General features: G+C 37.4%; 1 protein-coding gene and 1 pseudogene across 1 annotated transcript; one reads left to right on the top strand and one right to left on the bottom strand.

The window, feature by feature from the left end:
* The first annotated feature begins 1,503 nt into the window (after positions 1-1,503).
* On the top strand, positions 1,504-10,468 carry LOC127413546 (ammonium transporter Rh type A-like; annotated as a pseudogene).
* On the bottom strand, positions 10,404-18,670 carry LOC127413566 (transmembrane protein 50A-like). The gene is made up of 7 exons (XM_051650809.1): positions 18,587-18,670; positions 16,371-16,486; positions 16,122-16,234; positions 15,653-15,720; positions 13,594-13,686; positions 13,416-13,482; positions 10,404-12,533 (listed from the first exon to the last, which is right to left on the bottom strand). The coding sequence occupies exons 2-7, from the start codon at positions 16,470-16,472 to the stop codon at positions 12,488-12,490; spliced, it is 489 nt and encodes a 162-aa protein (XP_051506769.1). The 5' UTR covers positions 16,473-16,486; positions 18,587-18,670; the 3' UTR covers positions 10,404-12,487.
* Between the last annotated feature and the right edge of the window lie 916 nt (positions 18,671-19,586).

Raw genomic sequence — 19,586 nt, 5'->3', positions numbered from 1 at the left:
TTAAACATTACATTACCCGCTAAGAATATACGCCGATACGAATGAAAACACTTGAAAACAGTCGAATCGTGGAACACTTCCGCATTCAGGAAAAAGGTGGATAAAGGCAAGGAAACGATTTTTCATTTAAGCATTTATTATTTCATTGTATATGTAAAAAGATGTTTTAAATTGACAGAAAATATATACAAAACTTTGTGTAAACAAAACATCAAAAAGGCTATCAGTATATACAGTATAATATTAACATTAACTATGATATTGATGGTGAAGTGAAGTGACATTTTTTTTTCTTATTTTCTTTATTTCTTTATTTGTTACGTTTATTTAAGCCTATTTATTTACATTTTTATTTTTAACCGCGTATAATATGCGGACTTGGCAACACATACGGTTGCCCGAGGCAGGGGTGACTGACAGATGAGTGAACCAATAAGAACCGCGTCGCTCGGCTGTCATTTTGATTGACAAGACAAATAGCCGATACGCAGCGCCCTGTTTTGTCGCGGAACCAAAGAAAGGGAAATGGGGCGGCTGACAATTTTTCCCAGCCCGACCAATCGCTGTTTTTGTGGACAAATCAGGTAATGCTCATTGGCCAATAGGAGGTAATTGGGCGGGACTCCCTGTGAGTTTTTACGTAGGCTCTTTTAAGATTCTTATTCTACATAAACTGAGGGTCTCGCTTTCACTACTAGGCATTACCAGAATATTTTACATTGTGTGTCAAACGTTACAATGGAATTAATGCTTTTTGTCAAACATACAATCCACGTCTCTAATTTAGCCTTAATTAAATGATCAATATTTACATTTGTGATCATTTATTTATTTTACTGCAAGGACATAAGATGTTGAATCCTATTTGATCATTTGTACACACATAGAAATAGTCTTATAATTGCAGAGACTCTTAGAGCACGATTTGCAATATCATTCATGTCCATAGCACAAACGATGCGGAATAAATTATGCGCCCAAGATTAACAGATCAAGCCATTTAAAAAAAAAAAAAAAATTTGAAAAATCCCCAACCTTCTAAATGAGCAATTAATCTGCATTCATCCAAATTCTTATCCATTCAATCAGTTTTTTTTTTTTTTAAAGTTATTTTAAGTTTAGTTATTAGATTTTAAGTCATTGTTAATTTAATTACATTATATTAGACACACTATTAATTGCACTTGTGTAACAGGTCCCACTCGACCTGCTGCAAGCGGGATTCGAACCGGGGTGTCTGGCACGGTAGGCAGGCACGCTAATGAGGAGGCTAAAGGCTACAGCTTCTAGCATCAGTCGCTAGTGCGTCTCTTGAGGCCAGGGGAGTGGGATTTACACACTGCACAGCTACCTATTAGCTGGCTACCGTTACAATTGCGTGTGTATTTTTGGGGAAACACCTCCATGCCACTTACACGTAACCTTACAGTATTCTGAGGGGTGTTTCAGGACACAGCTTTTGCTGGTGTTGATAACATACATTGAGAGTTTGTCACAGAAATAATGTCCCATCAGTACACCCCCGGTCTCCTCTTAAGACTTCCACTTGTGGCCTTCCTGTTGGAAACAGTCTTTATCCTACTGTTTTTGTTGTTGTTGTTTTTTGTGAAAATTGAGCACCATAAGCAGGTTCACACCAAGTTTGAAAGAAAGACTTTCATCAACTCATATGCAGGTAAGTCTGCTTTAAATTATGGCTGCTGTGTTATGAACCCTCCAGAGATCAAACTTGCATTCATTGTTCAACCTAATGTTATTTATGAAGACAGCAGAATAATGACCACTTTTATAAGCCTGCAACATTCAGTTCATATGTTAATGCATACTATGGCAACAAATTCATTCCTGGGCTTTTTTGTTTTAGTGATTGTCTATACAGTTACAATTTAAAAATGTCAAACCATCTGCAATGAAGCTGGAATTTAGGATTCAAAATGTTCAATATGATGTTGCACTATGATGTTGCACTTTACATTATTTGTAAACGTGTGGCATTTTGCCGTTGGGGTGTGGAGCCACAGCATCTCTGATTTTGGGTGATAAGAGGCCACTTATTTCTCTACCACCTATTTGAGCAAAAGACTGACCATCCATTGTGTAAACATTTTGTCTTTACGTTTATCCGTTTGATATAAATGACACATTGATAATTTTGGTAATGCATATCTCTCTACAGAATTCCAAGATGTTCATGTAATGATATTCATGGGCTTTGGATTCTTGGCCACATTCCTTGTACGATATGGTTTTAGTGGATCAGGGTTTCACATGTTGGTGGCAGCCATGTCCATCCAGTGGGCCGTCATCATGAATGGCCTTCTGCTGCCACAACACTATCACAGCAAAGAGATCTACATCAATATGAAGAGGTAAATGCATTACTTAGGGTTAGGGTTTGTTCAAATCTCTGGATTTTTAGAGCAAGCACCACGAAAAATCCATTAGCTGAGTTTATTTGTATTGATTATAGCGGTTCTTGACCTGTGTGGTTGTATCAGAGCATGATGACAATAGTTATACACAAACAGATCAAGCTGGGTAGCTTTAATGAGTCAAAGTATTTTCATTAAGCATTTAAAGTGGGTTCAACAGGGCATATTTGAGTGTTCCTCTGTGACACATAGTTATGAGGTCATGTGTACAACTGCACGTTGCCTCGGGTTGATATTTGCTGTATGCTTACAATTCATTTTAGTTTATGTCTTCAAAAAAGGCCAAGCAATATAATGTGTGCTCTGGTACATTCAAAGTGAGAAACTATAATGGATTAGTTCACAATAACCATGGCCAGGATATTGTTGTACTGCTTTTCTTACTTTTTTAAGAAGCTTACTGCAACAGGTTTGACAGCGTCACACTACATCAAACATTATCTGTGCACTTTATCCATATTTATCAAGCTTGATTTAGGCAGAGCTCTGTGCAGCTTCTGCCCTGGTTGCGATGGGAGTGGTCCATGGGAAGACAAATCCTGTCCAGCTTTGGCTTATGGCCCTGGTGGAGGTTACAGGGTTTGTGGTCAGTCAGTGGATCCTGAGAACTCTGCTCTGTGTAAGAGAAGTGTTACCTTATCAATTGGATTTCAGGGGAATATCTTGGAATTGTTTGTCTGATGTGCTTGGCAGATTTAGAGAAAATGGTAGAAAAATGTCTACTTCAAATGTATCCCATCAAGTTGCATAGGACATTTATACTTCAAAGTACTTTAACTTAATTAGCCCATTTTAATGTGATATTGTTGGAAAATTTCCTAATTTTAATAAAAAAAAAAAAATGAAAATTTGCACAACTCAAAATTATTTTTTACATTTACAAATTTCCATCATATTTAACTGAGTAATCTTTAAAGGGGTCATGACATGAGGAATCAAATTTTCCTTGATATTTTAACATATAAGAGGTAGTTGCACTCTAAAAACACTGTGACGAAGAGGAGGGCAGGGCCGGGCCGTGACTACGCACGCCTGCCCTCCAATCGGCTAATCAGCCGAGGAGAGGATAAGTGCAGCGGAATGCGGCAGTTCGGGAGAGAGAGAGCCACATGCAGCTGCCGTATATTCGTTTGTGTTATGTGTCTTTTTGGTTCATTAAATATTATTTTGACTGTTCAGCCAGTTCCCGCCACCTCCTTTCCCATTTTAACCTTATTACAAACACATTGTAAGTTTCAGAACTCAAAACTTCCTCCTCACTGCAAAAAGAGCATTTGTTGAAACCTAGCTGCCAAAATGACTCATTCTCTACTTCCTCCACATTGTGATGTCACTTTCGTTGGGTATCCTCACCATAGAAACATATGCTAATCTGCTAACCTGCTCCGGGGCAGGGTATGTTCCCGATCAGAGATCTCATCCAAATACTGGACCAATCAGCTGTGAGCAAAGTGACAGTCAATCCCCCCAGTATCTCTCACTCCAATTTAAAGTACACTTCAACGAGACAATTTTATAAATGTGCGAAATAAGCTATTTATGATCATTTTTTATTGCAAGACATATATTTTTGGCAGTCTTGCATTTATTTAAAGACACTTACATTTTTTCCTAATCATTTTCCCACACTCCCATAAAATATGTATGAATAAATAAACCTAAAATAATTATATAATTTCAAGTAAGATATTAATACAGTATCAATAATGATCAAATGACTTTAAAATATAAAAACTTAATCACTCCACAATATACTGTAGATATATCAGAAAAGTGTGAATGCCACCCAAACCCCTTTTTATTAGGATTTGCTGGCAGAGATGCCATAAACATACACTATTTCACTTGAAGTTCAATAAAAGCACACTAGCACACCAAATATGTCTTTAATGTGTCTTATGCTGCAAGATATAAATAATAAGTCTTTATTAGTGCACACCATTTACTCATTTTCCAATTGCTCACATTTTTATTATTCGATAGTATATTAATATCTAACAGAATTAAATTACATTATGTTAGTAATTTAAATTAATACTAAAGCTTTTAATTTCAGTTTTTTCAATTTCAAATCAAGGTATTAAACTTTTAAAATTACAAGCCTGAATGTTCTTGTTGTGGACCTATATAAAGTTACTTTCACATCGATATATTATCTGTTTTAATATTTTCATCACATTCAGATTTTTTTCGTGCTCCAGCAGCAGCAATGTTCTTGCTGTGTAAATGCCTTTAAATTCTTTATCATTTACAAGTGATCCTTTGTGCTGTGTGAATGTATTATAATTATTCATGATTTCATAGTGATTATTCGTGTTGTGTAAATGTATTTTGATTGATCATATTTTTTTTTGTCTTCTTGTGCTGTTATAACTGTGTTTAAATTCTTACAATTTATCATCATTTTCATAAACATCTTCAGCGGAGAGGTAAATCTTGCAGACTCTCTCGCGAGACGTGACTCGTGCTGTCTCACACGCAGTTGGCTGTTCGCTTCATTCATGTGAACGTGTTCGTGAACTAATCATAACCTCAGGATCAAACTCTGAATTGATAGAGAAAGATGGTAATGAGCGTCTTGATACCACTTAACCCTAATGAAGCCTGATTGGATTTGGTGAGTTTTGTCAATCTAAAACAATCCTGGAATCCAGAATTTGTTCAGCTTTTTTTTGTGATACATGGCACTGGTCAATCAAGAGCAGCGAGCCAATCATAACAGTGGGCGTTTATTGTCAAGTCTTAAAGGAGAAGCAGCACCAAAACCAAGCGTTTCTGACAGAGGGTCAGAATGAGTGTGGAAAATTATCATGTTTTACAAATATATGATTGTTTTTTATGCAAAAATAAAATAAAATAATAATAATAATAATAATAATAATAATAGAGTAAATGATCTCAAGGAACATATTAAAATAATAATTTAAAAAAAAGGTATGTCATGACCCCTTTAAAAAAAAATGTTTTTTTAAATTTTTGGTTAAAGATTACACAATTAAATTTCTTGGAAATTTTTTATGAAATTGAAATGAGTAAATCTTAAAAATGGGCTTAAATAAAAGAAAAAAAAATACATATATATATATATATATATATATATATATATATATATTAAGTTTTTTTTTTGTGTGTGTATTTAATAGTTAAATAAATGCACACGTTTTCCAGGTTTCCCATGACTGTATTATGGGAAACCTGGAATACATCATTAAAATATTCATTTGAAAAATGTGTGTTTTCCAGGCATGGAAATGTAATAAAATCTTAAAAGATATGGACATTTCTAAAAAATAATATAGAATATATTAATATTTTTCTCATTAAGCTCTGCTCTAAAATAATTCGTCCGACTGATGTTTCTCGTGTAGAGTAAAATCTGCACGAAAGTCATAGTGATGTCTGATTTGTGAGCAAATTATTCTCTTTGAGTTGATTCTTTTCAATAAATTGGTTGAACTAGCACACAAAACATTCTGCATCGAAATGGTTTTTATAAATCTTTATCACAATGACTGGATATAAATCAGCGCTGACTTGAAAATACCAATGTTGTTCAGAAGAGTTGGATTAGAATTAGCATAAAACAATGTCACATTAAAATAACTTGCAAATAAAAGCATCACAAAAATGAACTTTTAAATTGAGGTTTTGTAATTTAGTAAAACAAGAAAATCAGATTAAAGTGGATACCTTGCAGAATACTTTTGCAAGGTATTGCTCCTGTTAAGATTGCAAACTGTTTATTGCAGTGAGTAATATTGTGGATTGAGTTATTCGCTTGTGTATCAGACACATCCTCTGTACAGCATCATGCTCCTGCATATCTTCGGGGCTCTTTTTGGTGTGATGGTGTCATGGGTACTGCATAGAGAAGGGATCAAACCATGCAGCATGAAAAAGAGAAAACTGACCTTAAGAATGGCTTATTCGCCATGTTGGGTGAGTACATCCTCCAGTAATCATACAAATTGAGAAAATACCTCAATAATCTAATTAGAAATGCAAATGCCAAATTAAATATGGAATTCTTTTCAAATAAAATGTGTAAAATTAAAGGTGCTGTAAGCGATTTCTGCTTTTGCAAATCTTCCTGTCAGTTTGTTAAAGCTGATGTAATTCTTTCGATGTAAGATAACTTTTTCCTACCCCAGCTTAATATGCAGAGAAAATAATAAATAAACCATTAGTTGATTGATTTCCCCAAAAAGGGTCACTGTGTCTCTTTCAGTAGACTATTGTGTTTTTTTAATGACCCGTCCAGCCCGACACAGCAACATTGGCTCAACCAATGTCGTGATTGTGGGGCAGGACTGTCCATACGTTGTATTCAGAAAGCTGTTTGAAAACAATGTTTATTTTTGCAATTCTGTTTGGTGGCGCTAGTGGTGCAGAAATTGCACACTTCAGCTTTAACATTGCAACCGTACACACTCTCTCCAAAACGGCACCCTCCAAAGACATCTCCGCTAAGTTGGAACATGCAAAATGATTGTCAGGCAGAGAGCTTTTCTAATTGGCAAAAAAGTGTGGAACCCTCCCTTTTTTTTCTTTTTTTACCATTGTTACAGAGAGGGTAGATGCCATTTTATTTGCCAGGTAGTAGGAATCATTTGTGGTATTCAAAGAAAATCAGTTATAGCACCATTAAAACTCAAAAAATCTAAATGTAATGCTTTACTCTTACCTTACATATATAAATGACTCATTAAAGATGGAAGTGTGTAATTTCTGTACCGTCAGCATTACCAAAGTGAATTGCAAAAAACAAGTGTTTTCAAAATGGTTCTCAAATCTGCCATTAGTCGCCTAACAGGTAGTTTCTGCTCCCAGGAAATGAACCGACAAGTGATTTACATATAGTTCACTCTTCCTTTTATACTGGAATTGGAGTTTGACAATTACACACTCCACTTTTACATTTATTCATTGTATTTATTGAAAGTTAAGAACATTACTTGAAATCTCAGGAGTAGTCATGGGGATTTAGCAGACACCTCTTTGTGAGTGTAAGTGTAATTATTTTCATATTTTTAATTAAGTTGTGAACAAGGAACTCTCTGTCTCTCTCTCACAGGAATGCTTTTCCTGTGGATGTTCTGGCCCAGTTTTAACTCGGCACTAGTGTATCACTGGTTGGACAGAGGACTGAAGCTTACTGTCCTATATGGGACATATCTGTCTCTGGCTGTCAGTGTTGTCATAGCGATGTCTGTCTCTATGCTGTCCAGTTCCAAAGGAAAACTCAACATGGTGCATAGCTGTAGAAACAAGTTTCCCACAAAGCAAATCCCTTTCAGAGTTTACATTCAAGACAACATAAAACAAAAGAAAAAATATGGATAAGTACTGGATAGATAAATGAGTAGCAACTCTGCTCCTCACATTGATGGACTGTTGTAAACATTATAGTGAAAGTTGTCTTTAAAAAGTGCATAGCTGTTGCTGCAAGCCAGTAAGGGATCAATTCAACTTTAAAGTCAACATCAAATCCAAGTGGACACTTATACACATTCCTGAGCGCTTAATCCTTAATTACAATAATCATTGCCTTTGTAATAAAAAAAAAACAAAACAAAAAACTTTCTCCACCTCTGATATGACTTTGCTTTTTTCGCTTAAATCACAAATCCTTAATGCACTTCCTCCAGCCAGGTGCATGTCCAGAGCTCCGCCCTGTCTGGTGGTGTTGCCATTGGAGTTGCCATGACAGCAGTCAATGCTCCATTTGTTGCCATGATGATTGACTTCAACCCTGGGGTATCAATACATGAAGGTAAAGACTACCTTGTACCAAAGGTCAGATTTCCTTGCTCCAAATGGAACACAGAAGATGCTCTTTCTCAAATCAAGCTGGATAACATGAATCACCAGGTTCGGCACAAACTTGCACAGTCAAGTCCAAAGTAGCTAATTTAGAAAAATGCAAAAGCATTTTCACTAGTGGTCCTCATATACAGTATATCCTTTCATAACCATTGAATGTTTAAATCTGTTTGCATGATTTCACCTACTGTCATGTTTGACTTTTTTTCTCTTGATCTGTGTTTCTTTCATTCAGGGTCACATGCTGTTTGCTTTTGAGTGCCATGACACCTGTGGCATCCTCAATGTGCACGCCATACCAGGAATTCTAGGATGGCTCGCTCATTTATTTCTAAGGCTGAACAGTACTGAAAGCACAATGTAAAAATATTTCTCACTTTCATTCTATCACATGAAGTATGAAAAACTGTGTATCCATAAAACAGCATTAAAGGAATAGTTCACCCAAAAATGAAAAATCTCTCATCATTTACTCACCCTATGACTTTCTTTCTTCTGCTGAAAACGAACTAAGATTTTCACAAGAATATCTCAGCTCTGTAGGTCCATACAATGCAAGTGAATGGTGACCAAAACTTTGAAGCTCCAAAAAGGACATAAAGGCAGCATAAAATAATCCATACAACACCAGTGGTTAAATCAATGTCTTTTGAAGCGATATGATAGGTGTGTGTGACAAACAGTTCAATATTTAATTCCTTTTTTACTATAAAGTCTCCTCCCTGCCCAGTAGGTGGCGAAATGCATGAAAAATGCAAATTGCCAAAAATAATAGAAGAATGTGAGTCAAATTGGAGATTTCTAGTTAAAAAAAAAAGAAAAAAAAAAGGGCTTAAATATTTATCTTTTTCTCACCCACACCTATCATATTGCTTCTGAAGATATAGATTTAACCACTGGAGTCATATGAATTACTTTTTATGCTACCTTTGTGTGCTTTTTGAAGCTTCAAAGTTCTGGCCACCATTCACTTGCATTGTATGGACCTACAGAGCTGAGAGACTTTTTCTAAAAATCTTTGTTTGTGTTCTGCAGAAGAAAGAAAGTCGTAAACATCTGGAATGGCATGAGGGTGAACAAATGATGAGAGAATTTTCATTTTGGGTGAACTTTCCCTTTTGGGAAATCATGGCATTACGTAAAGTCCTTTTTATAAGCCAAAGCATTGATCACAGCTGCTTTAGATGTTTATATATTACTGTTGACTCTATTCCGATTTACAGAGCTATGCAGTTTAATGTACATCACATCTGTGCCCTCCTCATAACAGTGAGCATGAGTCAGGTGATGGGCACGGCCACAGGTACAACACCACTGACGCATTTACACACACACAAAAAAAGCAGAATAAACCATTCTAAGGGTGTTAGCTAGTCTCCTAGTCTGGTCTGTTGTGATGGGGTTTTTTTTTTTAGAAGGGTTTCTGCCAATTTTAAGCTGGTCGGGCTGGAATACCAGCTAAACACATTAAGACCAGCAAACCATGTCGATTTACTTTCATCTGTGCCATGATTTATACTAGCTTCTGACTAGTTTCTACTAGATTCTTCATAATTGAAGGTTTTAATATTTTGAAGCCCCCTAGTCAATCAGTTAAGCATCAGTTGATAATGCACTCAGTGGCTAAATGTGTAACTATTGTTTACTTTTCCTTAAATGGAGCTTCTGGAGATCTCAACAGGACAGGAAGTGCTTTGATGACCAGGCATTCTGGGAGGTGTTTTTTCTTTGGAACTTAGTCAGGGTAGATGCCACATTTAAATTGACATCAACAGCTTGTACTGTCTGAATGTCTTCGGTCACATCCAACTTTCACCATCCATTAATTCAGGGTTTTGTTTTTGGCCCATGTTTGTTTGGTTTGTATAGCACTTAGCTATACAGTCCATTCGAAATCTTTTGGAAAAATTCTGTTTCAACATTTTTTGTTGGCTGAATGATCAACACTAAATTACACAACCATACAACCCCTTGAATGGACTGTATGGCTACGTTCAAACCGCAGCATGTCTGTCCCTCAAATCCTTATGTCAAATTAAATGTGGCATCTACTCTGAGTAAGGCCCAGTCCACAATCTTGCTGCATTTTTTATTATTTTTTTCATTTAAAGTGAGGTTACCTGAAATGTTACTTTCTTAGATATAGTGTTTATGATTTGTAGTTTATTTATTCATTTGTTTTGCAGTTTCCTAATTTGGTGGTACAAAAATGAGGCACGGCAACAGAGGACTCAAGACATAAAATCAAAAATGCAATGAATACGGTGTGTGAGAGAAAGAGAGATTGCCTAAATAAACATTTTACTATATGTCTTTGCATAAAAAACAATGTATTTTCTATGAGACAAGTCACACTAAACAACAAGGCCAAGGACATTTCTGAGCTTCAGGAAACTGATGCAGGATTGAATTACTTCAGTTGAAACAGCAAACACAGAGAAGAGATTGTTTAAGCCAGACAATGACAAACTGATACACGACACCATCAATGCAATATATAAAACTAATTTCAAGGCACAAGAGATATAGCAGATAAAGATTATCATGTGAAAGAATTGAACGTCTGGAAATTATACATTAGCTTTGTACATATTTACAACAATTTTATTTGTTTTGAGCCCACAGATGGATGAAGTTTAGCTACTTTTTGTCATAAAGAGAAACATGGAATACATTAAAATGTTACATTCATTAAGCATGTAGAAATCACCTCTAATTTATTAGTGTTGACAGACGAGTCTATTTCTCTGACTGACGTTACTTTATTCTCCCATAACCACTGAAATAATTAAAAAAATTGTGCTTTCTGAAAACATTGACTTTTTTTTATACATCTCTCCAATATGTCCGAACATACCCAGAGAGTGGACTTTAAGCTCTAAATCACAAAATATATCACCAGGGTTCCCACAATCATGGACAATCTGGAAATTAGCATGACATTTTAAAGGTGATGAGTGCATTTCTGCACCACAAAACAGAACGACAAAAATAATTACGTTTCAAACACTGAAACAACCGGGGAAGTATGACATTGGCCGGTCAAAGCTTGGGAAAGTCATGGAAAATAATAAAATTGGAAAGTTTTACAAAAATCTTCCAAAAGTGGTATGTACAACAAAACTCTGTGCTGTGTGATGTCAGTTTCCCAAAGGTTGATCAATATGGCAGATCTGACAGGAGTGTATTCTCAAATCTGCACATTGATATATTACATGAATGAAAGTCTACACTTAAAGAAGCGGATACAAATTTGGTGGCTTAGTAAAAGAAAAAAATCTCCCATGCACGCGATGATGCATTAAAAATAGCAACACAGTGAGTTAAAGGACTGAGAGCCAGTCAAACTCATTTCGGTTTACAAAGATTCTTCTGTCTTTGCGCAGCAGGAAAACACTTTCTGCACCATGACACTATTCGCAAGTCTTGTTAACACCATATCCTAACAAGAGGTGTGATAAAGCAAAACATTTATGTCCTAACCAGCCAGAACAAGTGAAGAACACCACTTGATTTTGTCAATTGCTTGGATTTATTTCTATGGCGTTGTGCTCGCTAGCCCCGCCCACAGTTAAAAATCATTGGTCCAAATTCCAGTTTCCCACAGATGTAATGTATAATCTCTGTACTAAACATGAAATATTTTTTGATTGACTGTGTCTGTGTTGCGTTGCACTGCTTTTTTGCATCTGGTTAGGTTAGATGTAAAAGCTAATGCTTTTCAGAAGCATCACTCGCAGATGAACCACAAACTTTATTACCACGCTCTGTGCATCATCTGCTGCGGTTTTATTTTATTTCTGTGTGTGATCTGATATAAAATGCCAGCCAGGCTGAAGAAAAAAATATCTGAAATAAAAATAGCTCTATGGTGCAGTCCAAATGGGAGTCTCTATTCCATACATGGGATCCCATTCGTTATAGAATTGAAATTGTATTGTATACTTAGAATTTTTATTCTACACTCAAGTCTAGATATGTCCATTCTGACAGCGGAGTATGGACTATGGATTTGCATTGTTCTTGTACTGTGGACCCACTGTGGCCACACAGGAAACAAAACAAAGGAAGGAAGAATAAACATTTAAGAGTGGGCGTTGACTGAGAACTACAAAAAGGAGAGTCTGATAGAGAAAGAGAATGAGAGAGAGTGCAAATAAGCAGCATTAGGTCGCTGTAGAGAAAAGATGTGTGTTGGTGGACTGTGGAATTTGACTGGAGGAAATGGTTCTTCACTGCCAGAGGTCCTCAGTGCGGCCAAACTTAAACACCAGACCACTGCATGACAGACAAGATGAATTGTAAATCAGAGGCTAATCAAAATATCATTGTCATTAATCATTTATACAGCGTTAATGGAGTAAATTACTATATATTGCATGAATACACAATAAAATATCAGAGGCAGGTAATTAAGGCTGGATCATGTATCAAATATATATTTTAATATTCAGAATTATTTTGCTGCCGATATAAAATTAAGCTGCAATGTGAATACTGCAATGATTTTAATGTGCTTTAATGAGTGTCTGAGAGTGTTAAGAAGCATCTCTGATTTAAATTTCAGTAGTAAAAATGGCATTAGAATTGGTGGGTTTAAATATTTTCATTTATGCCCATTTAATGGAATCGGTTCAAAACACTGATTCAACTAATCCTTTGCTGCATCACTCAAAGATATTTAGGTCCCATGTGGAATTTCACATACTTTAAAATGTTTGAGTAAAAAGTGTATGTAGGTTAATATTGCTGTTTATTACTAGGAATTGTTATACTGCTAAATATGAATTATGATTAAATATTTTTCCTTTTGTTTATTTTATGACAATCATGCTTTGATTATTTTAAACTAGACTGTATTTGTTTTAATTCATGCATGCAAACATTTTGAATCATCTTCTTGGAAACAACTGCTATTTGGTTGAAATTATGGTTCCTCTGATAAAAAAAAAAAAAAGCACATTTTAAAATATTTCTGTGCAAATACATAAATATTGAGATGTACATATGCAATAATTTGGAGAATAAAAAGGCTGAACAATATAAATTTGAGCATAATAAATAGTATTGCCCAGCCCTACGGGTAATGCAGAGACATGTTAAATCTGTTATGATGTCCGATTCCTTGTATATTGACATAGTGATATTTTTCAAACTTACCCAAAGAAGATGAATGCATTTTGGAAGAAAACAGCAATACCAGGATACACTGAAAGATCCTTTAGGTCTGTTTGTCCCCAGAAATAAACATTAAAAAGCATAATCAGGAACTACAACTGTAAGCAAATAGAAAATGAGTCAAGCTTGATTTTTCACAAAGAAGACCAAGCAATCTTACCAGACACAACAAACCCTCCAAACAGAATCCACATAGAGGCGATCAGAGACCCGAATGCCAACATGAACCCAATAAAGAGCCAAACTCTGGCACCTACACAAAACACACACACGACAGCATTAACAACACTTTTCACACTCATTTACAGCGATGTGCATGAGTAATCGAGTTCTCGTTCTGCACCAGCAACTCCAGTATTAAAAACACTACTCGAATACTTGAAAATTCATTTTCCTCTCTGGAAACTCATAATCATAGATATAAAAATGAAATATTTCGAAAGTTAAAAAGTCAAGCAATTGTAATGTCTTCATGGTTGATCATTACCAGGGGCGGACTAGCCATTGGGAGAATCTGGACTTTTCCAGAAGGTCCGGCCACGAAACGGGGCTGAGATAAGCTGAAATGGGCCGCCGCGTTATGCAGAACGGGCCACAAAACGGTGCCGCGATATGCAGAAAAGGACAGCGACACTCCCCCCACCCCCCTCAACAACTTTTGGACCAGTTTCTATGTAAAATCCCGGGCCGATTACTCTTCCCAGTCCGCCGCTGATCATTACTCTACATCCCAAAACTACAGAGGCATTGAGGAGAAGTCAAGACCACCTCTTTCAACTCCTCGTGGTCGCTATAATGTGGTTCGTTCTCGGTGGGGTGCGTGGTGAGTTGAGCGTGGTTGCCGTGGTGGATGGCGTGAAGTCTCCACACGTGCTATGTCTCCGTGGCAACGCGCTCAACAAGCCATGTACTAAGATGCGCGGGTTGATGGTCTCAGATGCGGAGGCAACTAGGATTCATCCTCCGCCACCCGGACCGAGGCGAATCACTACGCGACCACAAGGACTTAAAAGCACATTGGGAATTGGGCATTCCAAACTGGGAGAAAAAAAAAGTTTTTTTTTTTTTTTTGGCTGTATCTAAATCTTTTAGCATTGAGTATATTCATCTAGGGCTGGGCGATAAAATTATCTCGATATTTATCATGATAAAAAAATCCATGATAACGATGATAAGCTTTTGAGTCATTTTCGATATTTAGCCTATGTTCTACATCTAGATGATCAGGTGCATGTCACTAAAAACGCAAGCAGTTCAGCTTTCTCAGACAGTACGAAGTTGCTAATGTTAGCTGCCTTTTCCCCTTTTTCTCCCAATTTGGAATGTCCAATTCCCAATGCGCTTTTAAGTCCTCGTGGTGGTGTAGTGACTCGCCTCAATCCGGGTGGAGGATGAATCTCAGTTGCCTCCGTGTCTGAGACCGTCAACCTGTGCATCTTATTGCGCGTTGCCACGGAGACATAGCATGTGTGGAGGCTTCACGCCATCCGCCGCGGCATTCACACAACTCACCACGCACCCTCACCGAGAACGAACCACATTATAGCGACCACAAGGAGGTTACCCCATGTGACTCTACCCTCCCTAGCAACCGGGCCAATTTGGTTGCTTAGGAGACCTGGCTGGAGTCACTCAACATGCCCTGGGATTCAAACTAGCGAACTCCAGGGGTGGTAGCCAGCGTCTTTTACCACTGAGCTACCCAGGGCCACCGTTAGCTGCTTTGTTAACAATTAGGCTACGCCGGTCACCGTGGTCCCGGTCCTGACCCCAGATTGATTCTATACGGACCGCAAGACTTCATGACGACGGTTCCACCCTCTCTTCGTCTCTAGTGAGCAGCGAGATAAAACAACAGTGCTGTTTACACCAGCTCTGATCTTTCTGCACAGAATTCTTTAATATTTTTCTCAAGCACTGAACATGCTTCTAAATTGAAGCTAGGGCATGCAAATGTGACTATCTGGAAATGTGCTTCACAACTTCACATCTTGGGAATAATAATAAACTTATCCGTCATTAAACCTCATCCGGTGAAATATATAAAAGCTTATAAAAGCTATATAAATCTTAATTTGGTAAATACTTACATATAGAACATCGTAACTAAGGGCCTTTCCCAAAACCTTAAGTTATCGGTATTGGTAAAACCCACTATCGGTCGACCTCTAATTATAAATAAGGCGTGTAATATAAACTAACATATTGTAAACACATACCTGTCTGGCCCAAGCAGCCCTCGCTGTAGCTGTCCCCCCTAACCTGCCCATTGGACACTGCATTGATCCTGCAATTAAATCCACAGTTACGGTAGTTAATCTCAACAGTTAGTTTAACAGTGTAGTCATGGTGACAGTTAGCACAACCACTGTTACACAACAGGAGGAAAGATCTGGGACAGAGCTCAAACATAACAACTCAAATCTATGCCACAGTCATGGAACTTGTCTGAGTAAACACAATAAGAACAAGGACTTTGTTCTCTTCACTTACATTTAGCAGACGTCAATCCAAAACAACTTCCACTGCATTCAGGGTATACAGTTTATCAGTTCATGCATTCGCTGGGAATCAAACCCATGACCTTGCCCTTATTAGTGCCATGCTCCATTGTTTGAGCAACAGGAAAGCCATTTGAGGAAGCTCTAGGAGAGAGAAAGAGAGAGAATAAATAAAGGTGTAACTTACATGAGGAAGGCTATAGTCGCTATAACTCCACAGGTATGGTATGCGTGATGGAACTGTTCTTCTTTAGGGTACATTATCGCTGCATCGATGATGATCCACCAGCCTGTGAAAAACTGCACATGTGCACACAATGCGAGAAGAATGACAATCAGTTTGGTAATCACAGGATATAAAATCAACTTTCTAAATTATTTCTTACACAAACTGTGGAGAATACAGGATTTATTTCGCGGCATCATGAGAACGTACCAGAACACCAGCTGCGATGGAGGCGATGGTGTTTCTCTTCTCACTCCAGTCCACATTACACTCACAATCCCCACATCGGATCCCATCCAGAAACCCCGACATCCTTCTGATCTCACCTGATCATTCAAAGACAGGTGTCATTGAACATGTTCTGCACTGTTTCCAAACAAAGCAACTTAATCACTGATTTGTTTAGTCCCATATCTGTGAAGGACTTCTTAAAATACACTTAAAGAGTCATTGAGCTTATGGGTGCTAATTCATTTAGGGGCACTTTTGACTCATTGAATGAACAAGACTTTAGAAGAAGAATTTAATCCTTGTAAAAACATTCATTACATATTCTGGAATAAAGATCTGATCATGGCCTTGGTTATTACGTGTAAAGACGTATAATGCTGATGATGACTTTTTTTTTTTTTTTTTGGAGATTCACTTATTTTTAAATGAATGAAAATAATAATTAATGGACTGTTCCTAAATTTAAATTTTTAAATAATAACAGATTTGATTATGGCACTGAAAAAAGCTACTCTCAGATCATTCTGTAACAATCTTAAAACTTATAACATTAACTGTGATCATACATCACTTCTCATTTCCATGATAAATAAAGTTTTAGGGCCAGTTTTGTATAGTTCGTGAAGTAACTCTTTGTTATAAAAAATGCTAACACATACACACGATAAATAGAAAATATATTTTTGAAAGATCTTAGCAAAAAGTGCAAAGTAAAAATTTTCATGATTTTAACACTTAAGATGACATAATATGACTTTATTATATAGAGGGAAGTTTCGCAAAAATGCATTTTAAAAATTAGGGAAAAGTAAATTGAAACAAAAATGTTACTATAATCTATCCTTCAAAACTAGAATGATTGTTTTTAAAGCATTTTTATCTATTAAAATACTGTTTTCCTTTTATCCAAATTGACATACTATGCATTGTTTACTGGAACAATTATCATGTAGTAACATAATGTTAAGTGTCTTGATCAAGCGGACTATGGTGATAGTTCACTGATCAACCTTTGTTTACTAACCCAGATCTTTAATCTGAAAACTACACCACCCCAACATATCTGCCAAGCAAAATCCCACTAGGTCACAATGAAGGGTACGATTTAACTACAAATGTTCCACGGGAAAGAATGAGGGTGTTAATTTGCTCACTTTAGCAGCGAGTATAATAAAAATATGTAAATTATATAAAGGAGAAATAAAGTAGATTACACTCTGACTGCGTAAATGCGACGCAGCATCACTCTGACTGCATAAAGGCTAAATGCACGCAGCATCACTCTGACTGCGTAAATGCCACGCAGCATCACTCTGACTGCGTAAATGCCACGCAGCATCACTCTGACTGCGTAAATGCCACGCAGCATCACTCTTGACTGCGTAAATGCCACGCAGCATCACTCTTGACTGCGTAAATGCCACGCAGCATCACTCTTGACTGCGTAAATGCCACGCAGCATCACTCTTGACTGCGTAAATGCCACGCAGCATCACTCTTGACTGCGTAAAGGCTAAATGCTAGGCAGCATCACTCTTGACTGCGTAAAGGCTAAATGCTAGGCAGCATCACTCTGACTGCGTAAATGCGACGCAACATCACTCTGACTGCGTAAATGTGACGCAGCATCACTCTGACTGCGTAAATGTGACGCAGCATCATTCTGACTGCGTAAATGTGACGCAGCATCACTCTGACTGCGTAAATGCGAAATGTGACGCAACATCACTCTGACTGGGTAAATGTGAAGCAGCATCACTCTGACTGCGTAAAGGCCAAATTCGAGGCATCATCACTCTGACTGCGTAAATGCAACGCAGCATCATTCTGACTGCGTAAATCCGAAATGCGACGCAGCATCACTGCGACTGCGTAAATGCGACGCAAACATGATCGCCCTGAAACCAACACAAGTAACACACAAATGGATTTTCCTCTGTCATGTTTACTACGAACATCTGCGATCTTTAAAATAACAGACTCGAGACTACATTTCCGATCAATATCGGGCAAAAGTGTCCAGTGTTAAAGCTGTAAACATGATTTAATCGCTCATGTCCGGCTGGTTCCGTTTCTAACCCATATCTGCTTCATCATTCCCCTATTAAACATGACGGATGAGTGAACGCACAGGATGGAGAATATCTCACGGATGACTATTTGGAGTCCTGCACTATAGTTCCCTGGTTTCTTACCTGCTTTTTTCTTAAGTTTTTCTTGAGGTTCGCAGTAAGTGAAAATACACTCCGCAGTCTTCCGTTTCACACAGTGGCTCTGATTTGCGCATGCGCAGTTCACTCTATATCAGTAACACGAGCACATCCAGTGAGGCCCAATTAATCAGACATTTTTAATATTTTAACATTTTTAACAAATAATTTCCAACCCTGCATGTTACACAAAATGGTTATTATAATGAAATAATTAACTCATCAGAAAATTATAAAAGAAAAAAATAAAGCTACTCTCAGATCATGATTTAAAAATCTTAAAAAATTGATTATGTTAATTCTGATCTTCAAACTGTTACTTCTCATTTCCTTGATAAACAAATAAAAAGTTTTCAGAGAATTCAATTGTTCATGGTGATGACAGCAGCATAGCATTGGGGAAAATAACTCTGTTATATATATATATATATATATATACACACTATATTGCCAAAAGTATTCGCTCATCTGCCTTTAGACGCATATGAACTTAAGTGACATCCCATTCTTAATCCATAGGGTTTAATATGACGTCGGCCCACCCTTTGCAGTTATAACAGCTTCAACTCTTCTGGGAAGGCTTTCCACAAGGTTTAGGAGTGTGTTTATGGGAATTTTTGACCATTCTTCCAGAAGCGCATTTGTGAGGTCAGACACTGATGTTGGACGAGAAGGCCTGGCTCGCAGTCTTCGCTCTAATTCATCCCAAAGGTGCTCTATCGGGTTGAGGTCAGGACTCTGTGCAGGCCAGTCAAGTTCTTCCACACCAAACTCGCTCATCCATGTCTTTATGGACCTTGCTTTGTGCACTGGTGCACAGTCATGTTGGAACAGGAAGGGGCCATCCCCAAACTGTTCCCACAAAGTTGGGAGCATGGAATTGTCCAAAATCTCTTGGTATGCTGAAGCATTCAGAGTTCCTTTCACTGGAACTAAGGGGCCAAGCCCAGCTCCTGAAAAACAACCCCACACCATAATCCCCCTC

Source organism: Myxocyprinus asiaticus, chromosome 23, assembly GCF_019703515.2.
Source record: "Myxocyprinus asiaticus isolate MX2 ecotype Aquarium Trade chromosome 23, UBuf_Myxa_2, whole genome shotgun sequence".
Lineage (NCBI taxonomy): Eukaryota > Metazoa > Chordata > Actinopteri > Cypriniformes > Catostomidae > Myxocyprinus > Myxocyprinus asiaticus.
Note: the sequence above shows the minus strand (reverse complement) of the source record. Positions and strands in the feature narration are given on the sequence as shown.